This window comes from Diachasma alloeum, unplaced genomic scaffold, assembly GCF_001412515.2.
Source record: "Diachasma alloeum isolate Michigan unplaced genomic scaffold, Dall2.0 Dall_scaffold_00300, whole genome shotgun sequence".
In the NCBI taxonomy this organism is placed as follows: Eukaryota; Metazoa; Arthropoda; class Insecta; order Hymenoptera; family Braconidae; genus Diachasma; species Diachasma alloeum.
This window is the reverse complement of record NW_021680439.1, coordinates 1,320,369-1,331,218: the sequence shown is the minus strand read 5'-3', so window position 1 is coordinate 1,331,218 and position 10,850 is coordinate 1,320,369. Positions and strand designations below refer to the sequence as shown.

General features: G+C 32.9%; 1 protein-coding gene across 1 annotated transcript in view; it reads right to left on the bottom strand.

The window, feature by feature from the left end:
• Positions 1-10,837, bottom strand: part of LOC107039510 (40S ribosomal protein S12, mitochondrial) — a 15,762-nt gene extending 4,925 nt beyond the window's left edge. Inside the window, exons 1-2 of the mRNA XM_015259154.2 lie at positions 10,658-10,837; positions 10,314-10,361 (exon numbers count right to left, since the gene is read on the bottom strand). Coding sequence (XP_015114640.1) covers positions 10,314-10,361; positions 10,658-10,721 — 112 coding nt within the window. The 5' untranslated portion in view covers positions 10,722-10,837. The remainder of the gene's footprint in view (positions 1-10,313; positions 10,362-10,657) is intronic.
• Between the last annotated feature and the right edge of the window lie 13 nt (positions 10,838-10,850).

Sequence of the window (10,850 nt, the reverse complement as noted above, 5' to 3'; positions counted from 1 at the left end):
ACAGCCGAAACGAAAAACTACTATCCCTTGTTTCGCATAAAACAAAGATTTTTCGGGAGCAAAATACGTATGGGAGTATCGAATAACGAAGGTGTAGTGCTAGAAATGACATTTCTTGCGTGTACAGAGAATGCAATTTTTTTTTAACTGCCAAATCTATTTTTACGACAAAAATTTTTCATTCCGGCACACTCTCTGCATGTTTAGCACAAATAAATACTTTTTTGATCATTAAAAAAAAACTATTTTCTTGGTACAACTACCCGGGTAGAAATCACGCCGCTCGAGCTCGGCTCGGAACCCGTATCCCAGCTAGAANGAAAATTTTGAATTCTCACCAGTGACAAATCTGGTGACAAAAAATATGACTTATTCAGTGGAAAAATAATTTTGAAAGTTTTTTTTTTGGTGGGGAATGTGAAGATTGGGAAAATTCCCGGTTGTAATATGAAAAATGCCATAAGAGAAAAATACATTGTTGCTTCTAAGAGTGCATTAGTAAAGATGTTATGTGTGAAATGTAAATACATTGTGACATGTAAAATAGTATTCATCACCTTACATGATCATACATATATATCTTTTTTAGCTAAGTGATTTTTATCTGATTTTTATGTGAAAAATGATGTTGGTGTTGGTGATTTCCAACGGAGTATGCATCAAGTGGAGACTACTGAGTTTTAAAAGTCGTGGGTTATTGGAGTGAGACTTTTCATACGTTGAAGATCGATTATATAGCTCTGAAAACGAATAATTAGTGCAAAAAAAAAATTTTTTTATCGTTCGTTTGCCCGAAAACGCATAAAATGCTAAAAACAGTCCAGGGCCTCCAATTTTTGAGCTACAAAAGATTTTTTTTTTTCAAAATTTTGGGAAAAATATGTGGAACAACAATTACGTGCCAGTTTTTTGGAATTCGAATCCTACACAGCTGATTTCGCTTTTTTTCCTATAAAAAAATTCACTATTTGTGTAAAAAAAATACAAAAAAAGCAAATTTAGAAATGTAAGAGGCGAATTTAAAAAAATTGGCTCGTAATTGTTATTCCAAATATTTATCCGAAAATTTTGAAAAAAAAAATCCTTCGTAGCTCAAAAATTGGAGGCCCTGGACTGTCTTTGGCATTTTAAGCGTTTTCAGGCAAACGAACAATAAAAAAAATTTCTTTTGCACTAATTATTCGTTTTTTGATCTATATAATCGAGCTTCAACGTATGAAAAATCTCACTCCAATAACCTACGACTTTTAAAACTCATAGTAGTCTCCCCTTAATTGTTAATTGAAGTTTTCGTCGATTTCGACGAATTCTTTAAGGACTTTTAATAGAAGTTTCGATAGATTTCTATAGAAAACCCTTCGCTTTCTAATGCAAGTTTTCATAGTTTTCGCCGTACATAGTCATAGTTTCATAGTTTTCGCGGTGCGCGCCTTCGATCTCGTATTGAGAAAATCGGAGAAATGACAGAGAAAATGTGGTTCATGAGACGGGAATATTTCTTCTTTGCTTTTATTTTTTGGAGAAATTTTGAATTTTCGAAATGCGTCAAAATAAATGAAATTGTTTGGGGCGTCTACTGAAGAGAAACTCTCGATTTTTTTCCTCTTTCAGGATTGGTAACATTAAAAGAAAATCATATAAAATTCAATAGACATTACGTAAATAATACGGACAATGGGAACGAGAACTTATAATTTCCACAAGAGCATTGATCACAATATTGATTTTTGATCATTCTAAGAGTTGTTGATATTGGGCATGACAATTCAAGAGGAGTAATTCCCAAAGGGGTGGGATTTACGCGAATGATCCATTGTGCAAGCCAAGAAAAAAGCTAGAAAAAGAATGGGGACCGATGAAGGTCCGGTGAACGGGTGGGCTAGACTCCAGAGTGATCAAGGTGGACAGTTAACGGTATATACCGAGAAGCTGAAAACTCTTTCGCAAATAATCTTACGGTTGGTGACCCAAGTCTGGAGAGGGTGGGCTGGCAAATCAACAACAACGGGTCTCGAAAACGAGGAATATGGAATATGACGGACGCTTGACATTCCCAGGGTATACAGACACAATCCCACTCTCCACCCCCCCCCATCGATATTTCTTAAACCCGGTTTTTCTTCTTTCTCGGTGGTGCGTTGGTAAGCTTATTAAGTAACATTGTTACGAACGAGAAGAGACCCGGGCACGGTTGGTGGTCACCGAGATTTCCCTGAAAAGTGGACAACTCTTTTGTTGTATCAAGCTTTTTTAGTGAACACGGGTTGAGATGTGGGCGGAGAAGAGATTCGGATTAAGGAAATCTTTACAATTTACGTTTTTGTTTTCTTAATTCTGTAAATTGTTCAACAGGGTTTTATAATCCAGTTATATCAATGGATTTCATGAATTTTTGGGATGAATTTGGGTTTTTGATGAGCAATATTGGGGTGATTGTTTCTATTTATGGAAGTCGTTGAATATCGCAATTGGATTTGCTTCCGAATGGAAGTATTGTAATCGTTCTAATTTAAGTTTTTAATTTTTTGTGTTATATCAACCTATTTTGATCCAAAAAGTCCGAATATGTCATTTTCAGACGAATGTGTGTATGCATGTATGTAACAAACTTTTTCTTTAATTGTTCCCTAATAAATCAATGAAATTGCATTTTTTTTCAACTATAGGTATTATTAAGCCTTATCCGTCGACATTAATTAAAATGTAATCCATGTATTATATTTTTGAACTTTTGAATTTAAAAAAATGAATTGTCGCACCGTGACTAAAAAAATGTTCTGAATTCATTGAATGATGGCTGAAACAAATTCTTCGGATGTCTCTTCGACCGAGTCCGAAGATAAAGGCGATAGCTATAATCGTTGTTTTGATTCTTAGAATGATTTTCGAAATTTTTTCATTTTATAAAAATTAGAATTAGGCGGGTATCTTTGGATGTTCTAAATTCATTCAATGATAGCTGAAAACATTAGTTTTAAAGCCACTCTGTCGAAGTTAAAAGATCATTGTGATACTTACATTTGTCGGTGTGATTTTTAAAATGTGTTTTGTAAATTCAGAATTTTTCGTAAATTCCTCTGAAAATGAACTTTCTGATGGTTTCGTCAAATATGGTCTTTCAAATTCACTCCATAATATAGATAGCATCATTCTTCTGTTCGATTTATAAAAGGATTTTGGAAGTTATTTTCATAGCATTCAAAAGTTTGTTGAGTTTCCATCTTTTGGAAAATTTACTTCCGCCGATTATTTGAATAAAAAAAAGAAAGGTGAAAATGTATTCAATTATCATTAAACCGACCTACTTCGATATCATTTTCATTGAATAAATGGATGGCATAGATATATATTATTTCATATTTGAAGTCTCATCAAATATTGAACTAAATTTAAAATATAACACAATTGATTAAAGAAGAAATTTCATTGAATTCAATGAAATGATATGAAACGATGAATTATATACTATAGAAGCAGATGATGTGCAAAATGACCATTCGGAAGCATATTGCTAATTTATTAGCAAAAAACTATACTATATTAATATAAAAGCAATTCTCCACTTGTTTGTAATATTTCATGATTGAATTGAAGATAATAAATAAAAGAGATTCAAACAATAGATAAAATCATTTTCTACTTTCAGAATCGAAATAAATCAAACGATTCTCGTAATTATTACTCTCTGCATCATGCAATCGATAAAATTGAACAAATCTCCAAGAATAAATTTAGCAATCAATTGCTACGATTTCTTCAGGTGAAAATGTTCCATCGAAAATTGAAAAAAGCTCTGCAAAGGAGAAATTAATGATTTTCAAAAGATTCTGCTTCCATAGAAATAGAATTAGCTTGAAAAATATTCATAAGTTCATGGCGAATATTAAGCAGTGAAAATTGATGGGCGTAGAATATGATGATTTTCTCGAGTCCCAAATAATCCCAAATTCATGAATTTTTCGGTGGCTTAATATGCATCACCTTTACCCTAAACTACGCTGCAACGAATGATGACGAACGACTAAATTCAGAGACCGTATTGTTGTTCACTTTGAGATGTTCAACTGACCACCGTCCGTCAATGCGACAGATGTCCAGGGGACCCGAATGGTTACACTGACTAATCCTAGACTCAACTTGGACTTAACTGAGCCATGAGGACCAGCAGAAACTCCATTATCCAAATGTGCACAACTAAATCCAGCAAAAGCCAACCCTTTTTCCTCGGTGGAGATCAATGCCGCAAGATTACATTGCGAAAATTTTTACGTTTCTTATTGCACGTTCTCTTTGTCAGGATTCATTCTGTATTTTGTGGCGGATATTGTGGAGAAAATCCGAGAAATGACAGAGAAAATATAGTCCATGAGAAGGGAAATTTCTTTTTTGAATTCTTCTTTTAATTTTCGGAGAAATTTCGAATTTTCGAAATGCATTGAAATCAATAAAATTGTTTGAGACATTTATTGAGGAAGAATTATTCGATGACGGATAAAGTGCATTCAATGAAGATCTGAAGTCAGGAACACTATATTTTTTCTATTTCTGAAATGCATAAAATGCATATAAAACACAATAGAGATGATATAAATAATACAAACAATGGGAAAAAATAATTATAACTACCCCAGAAACATTCTGAACATTTTGAATACTCTGAATTTTTGAAAACTCCTGTTAATTTTTATAATGAGTGCAATTCGGTACCGAAGTCGTAAAAGGAGATAAGTCAATTTTAACTATTGCCCAGTTTTCAATCAACATCTTGGAATCTTAGGGAGATAGCGCAATTTTTGTTATAACCTTTTTTGTGGAGCCGATTGAGTGCTATAACAAATGTAATTACGAAAATTTCGTTATCTGCCTTAGATTCCGAGATATTGATTGAAAACTGATCAATAATCAAAATTGACTTATCTCCTTTTACCACTTCGGTACTGAATTCAATTCTTAATGAAAATATCAGTATTCGGACAAACTAGAAATTTAAAGTTAGAAACATTGAAACGAATTTTTATTATTCATTTTCCGACTTCTTACTGTTCCTTGCAGATGAATATGTAGATGACAATTACGTGAAGATTTGTAGGAATTAAAAACTTTACCAAATAATAACAAAAATAATACAATGAAAACTACTCTCGTTCTTTCAACTGTTTTTCTAAATTCCCACAAATTGGGAAAGTAAAAAAAATGATGTGATGATGAAACAAAATCCTAACACGAATTAGATTAACAATAAAGACTATGAGAAAAAAGACTGCCCTGATTTTAAAAATCCTCTCAATTTTTCAAGAAGAGTTGATTTCAATTCTTCAATCAAAATGTTAGTGTTTAAAGCAGAAGTTCAACGTCGAAATATTAAGGAATAAATTTCCGTTATTCGTTTTCTGATTTTCGATGAATACGGAAATGGAAAATTTACGATTTGCAGGAAAAATCCATTGAACGACAAGAAGAATAAATCAAATGAAAGGAAAATACTGGAAGTTTCTTCAGAAATTTTTTATAAATAATCTAGAATTGATTGTAGAAAGTGAACAAAAACTCATTAAAAAATGTGACAATGAAATAATATTTCATCGGGAATAATCTATATTTTCTGAGTTTCTGAAGTCTTAAGATTCTTCTAATGAGAATGATGCAATCTTTCAATGAAAATATTACAAAAGTTTTCGAAATGCAAATTTAGAGTTGATAACATTATGGAACATTTTGGCATGAATTTTCATTGTTCAGTTTATAATTTGCATAATTTTCTTATGCCTCCTCAGAGACAAATTAAAAAGGATTATTATTAAGATTTACTGGAAAAAAATACCAAATGTTGAAAAATAATTAATACAACCTGACAGAACTACTGACATTATTTTAACAATTGTCCTCAATTTGAAACATAATGAAATAAAACAACCAAATGATTAGAGACTGAAATGAAGGTTTCACTAATTAATTGAACTTGAGTAATAATAAAGTAAGGAAATAAAAAGCATAAATTCCAATGAATGGAAAAAAAATTCTTCGAAGTTTGGACCTCAACTGAAAAAAAGATAATACCCTATATTGTTCGAGAATTGCCGAATTTTCGTTTGACAACTGGTCAACCGCAAATGGACATGTCACCCCTTCAATTTTCCCATCGATTTGACCACCACTTTCCCACTGCCAAAGCTGTCCCGCAGTTTTTCTTTCATCTCCGAGTGAAAAATCTTTTCTTCAGTGAAGCTGAGAAGACTGGGATCAAAGAGGTAAGCTGTGCATTTGCGAGAGGCCACGCGTATTTTGCACGCACATTTTTCGAACAAAAAAAAAAGAAAAAGAAAACCAAAGAATCGATGGACGATGGGAATCACCACAGGACTCCCTCCATTCTTCCCTCTTTTTCTTTTTAAGGACTTTCCGATGCCTGGTCACCCTTTTTCCACGGTTTTTCAGGGCAGATCAGTATCTCCTTTCTCTTCTCAATCTCCAGAAACTCGAGACACCAGGGCACAGTGGCCATGGTTTTACGTTCACGTATGATGGGAATGTAAATAAAGAGATGGTGATTTCGCACGATTTCACGTAAATGGGTCAACGTTTTCCACTAATCCCTTAAAAATCTCTTCCGGTTTTTCTCGGATAGTGTTTTCCATCCTTGGAAGGGTGTTTTCAAACGCGTTTCACAGTGCAAGATCTTGAGATTTTGTCAGGAAGTGTTTAAAGTTGAAGTAAATAATAGAAGAAGGGAAAAAACAATGAGAATGGTTTCATCGCTTCCACCAGTTATCAACTGGACGACATATCAACTAGGACATTTCAACTGCGACAAATCCACTGGGATTTTTCAACTACGATACTTAAACTTGGTTTTAAACAACTACTGACGGACAAAAAATTAACAATAATATAGCGGTAAACATAATTCTACATTTATTATTTGAACTTCCAAAAAAAAAACACATAAATACTTGAAATAAACAATCAATAAGCCCAAATTAGTTTAATCAATAGATACTCGCGGTTGTAAAACATCATTGTTCACCATTAATAACATCAATCATAATATATATAATGAACAAATAAACGATAATAAATAAGCATAAACCATAACACATTATCATTACACAGTAATATCAAATTTTCGTCAATTCCAGTCTATAATGAAAGACATTGAGCGATACCACAAAGATAATCTATCATATCGTTCTCTCGATTCAATTCTTTTGAAATGTTCATCAAAATTCAAGTTGAAATGGCGTAGTTGGAAAATTTTAGTTTTAATGTCGCAGTTGAAATATCACAGTTGATAAATTTTAGTTCAAAAGCCGCAGTTAAAATATCGTCTAGTTGATAAGAGGTGCCACCGTTTCATCATTTACCTGTGGAATTCATGTCTTTTCAACTACGACATTTCAACTGCTCAGATTTAAATACACGGCAAACGGACGAAATTATTATTAATTATTGTCTTTAATTGAAATGTAGTAGTTGAAACGTCGTAGTTGAAATGTCGCCTAGTTGAAAAGACTGGATTCCCTAAATCTCTCAAAACGTCAACAATTCAAACAAAATATACGTGTATTAACGCATTCACACATATGTACATTATCCGGTAAGAAATTTGAGAGGGGATAATCCTTACGAAATGATATTGTATTAATCCCTGAAGAATTTAAAAAGAGATAATCCACACGAAATACAATTTAATTAATCCAGTCAATCTGAAAACAGCAAAACGTTCACACGATACCTCTGACATTTATAGAGAGCACCAGAGGAGCCAAATTATTAGTAGACGAGCAATTTAATGAATTTAATGAATTTTAATCGTTGTACGATATTAATCATTAAGGATGTATTACACCCTTTTCGCAAACATTCACGTTTTTCGAATTTTTCTGGCAAATTGTTGATCGGATTGACGTAAAAAAATATACCGTTTTTGCGTTTTATCATTACTTAATGACTCATGAAATTTCATAATCGTGCAATCATTTTCCTGCGTTTTTTCTAAAACTTCTTGGAAATTCATAAAACTTTAGAAAAAATGCAGGAAAATTATTGTACTACCATGAAACTTCGTGAGTCAGTCAATAATGATAAAACCTAAAAACGGTATATTATTTCGCGTCAATCCGTTTAATAATTTGTCAGGAAAATGAAAAAAACGCGAATTTTGGCCGAAAGAGTGTAGTACATCCTTAAGGGGTAACAGAAGGCTACCGGTTCCTTGAAATGTTCAAACAAATTTCCTGCTCAGTTATTAATATTTTGTGAACCCAAAGCACATTGATCTTCATTATCGCTTCCTGGAGATTAATGTACTTGGATTTGTAAAAATATCGATAATTTCCAGCAGGGAATTTGTTCAAAAAATTGGAAAATCAGCGGCATTCTGTTATCCCTTAAGGGGTAACGGGACTGGCCGCAAATGAAAAGTCGGTAACTACCCCCCACAAGATGGTCGATAGATAAGAAAACCTATTTTCCGACGAAAATTGTTGGAAAACCGAAAAATGAATAAAAATATAATAGTACTTACGTCAAAAGCGGTTAGGAGAGAAAATTTATTAACAATTCACATTTTGATATTGAGTTTACAAATTATTTAAAAGTAAACGATAGAGGCACCATCTGCTGACTCGCGCGGGTAGCGCGCGAGGGCATTTTCGTTACCTTTTTATCCCGTAACCGGATTTATAGCGAAGCAAACAATTTCCTAGGAAAACTACGTAAAAACATGTGAATTTTTTTCATAGAAGTGATTCATTTGGGCTCTTCCGAGATTGTCTAGGTGTGGGAATAGAAAAAACTTCTTCCAAATTTGCAAAAAATGGATTTCCTCGTACTCGCGCGGCAGATCCCTGCATTGCAAATGACGTAAATTTTATCGAAAAAATTGAAAGGAAAAAAAACACGAAGAATTGAAAAAAATGGGCTGGAAAATCTTTCTCACACCACCATGGATCTCCTTACAAATTTTCAGCCAATTTTGTAAGGTACATTCAAAGCAAAGTTGTTTCGAAATAGAACCTTTTTACGAACGATCACGTTACCCCTTAAGGATGTTTATCCAAAATCGCAAGTACTTAAAAAAAAAATTGATTTTTTTTCGACTGAGAGATGAAGATATTCCCTTCACTCTGCTACAGATTTCAATCCACTAACCCATGTTCATTATTTAGAAATGAAATTGACAAAATGCACCTAATGCATGCGGTAACAGGCGCTTATATGCGATAGAATCATTCAAATATTTCCTCTTTTTGCCCGGGTACCCCAGATTTTTCTCTGGCCATTCGATTCAGTATGATTTTATACATTACTTTCTTTTTTTATTTCCATTTTTAGAGGCTTCTAGTACGTGAATTATTAATTTGAACATAAATTTCATAAGAGCCTGTGCATACGGAAAAACTAGTTTATTCATTTCTGCCGAGGCTATTGCGATTATTTCTTTTCAACTTTAGAAAAGATAGTTTTATATGTTCTGCTGTCAACCGAAAAAATTACAGAATCTTCCTAGACCATGAAAAAAAACACATTTACCGACAATTTATCGACACTAGCTAAACATCCTTAATGTATTAGTTCGGTAATTAAATTGAGTTGGAATACATTGCCTGTTGAAAACCAAAGAATAGGAAAAAGATGATCGAATCAATTATGACTACTAAATTATTGATCTCTCATAATTGTTAATAGAAAAAGAAAATGAATCTTTGTATGATATTAATCATTACTGTATTAGTTCAGTGGTTAAAATGAGTTGCATTACGTTCTCTGTTGAAAAGCAAAGAATAAAAAATATGAAAATTTACAAAATATTAGCTAGGGTGACCAGGCCAATTGCTGGACGGTTAAAGGAAATTCGAGTTTCGTGGTAGGGTCTAAAATAAAAAAATCACCTAAATGGGGATATGATGGCTTCCATACCTTTAAGAATGTTTTAATTAGCAGAAAAAAATTGTTTAAAGTGAAAATAACAAAACAAAGAATAATTAAATTGAGAAATAGTTGAATGTAGCCGAAACCCCCAATTTCTGGACGACTGGGTGATATTTTTTTTTATTTATTAAATGTTGATCAATAGAAGAAAATAATTGATCACATGATTATACACAAGGGATATTATGGAGAGGTGAAGTAATTAATGCAATTTTCATTTTATTTGTGGAATATTCAATGCAAGTTGAAATCGTCCAGAAACTAACCCCTGTCCAGAAATTGACCTGTTTACCCTAATTCCTAAAAAAATATAGTAATTTCACAAAAATTATTTGAAATGTCGTAGTTGAAATGTCGCCTAATAGAAAAGACGTGCCACCTACCTGTGAATGTATTGTTGACGCATAATCTTGCAAGGTTGGAGATTGTTCCTGAAAATTTATAGATAAATTAGGCACGTGAACTTAATGTGCAACAATTCGTAATATAGAGAAGCGTCAACGGAGAGAAACTCTTTAGAAAAATTCCAATTGTGCCAGTTAGAGAAAAATTCAAGTGTCAGATTCTGGAATTTAACTAAATCCATGAAAGTTGATTGAAAAATAAAAGTGAACGAATTTATTTGTCAGAAACGAAGGAAAATTCATTATTTTGATTGTTGGTGGAGGTTAATAAGAGGTTAGAGTAATAAAAAGTTAACTCTCATATGAATAATGAGTCAATTTACCTTGGAGAGGGTTGGCCACGTATGAACGAGTCATATTCATTAAACTCCTTGCGATGACACTCATTATTTATCACATTAAATCACTTTTCAGGGATAGCAATATTATTATACTTGGAGCTGATAAGGGCGAAATGTGGAGAGCGGCGAGAAGAGCACACACTACTCTGATGGTATTGCAGGAATCGTCTAATTT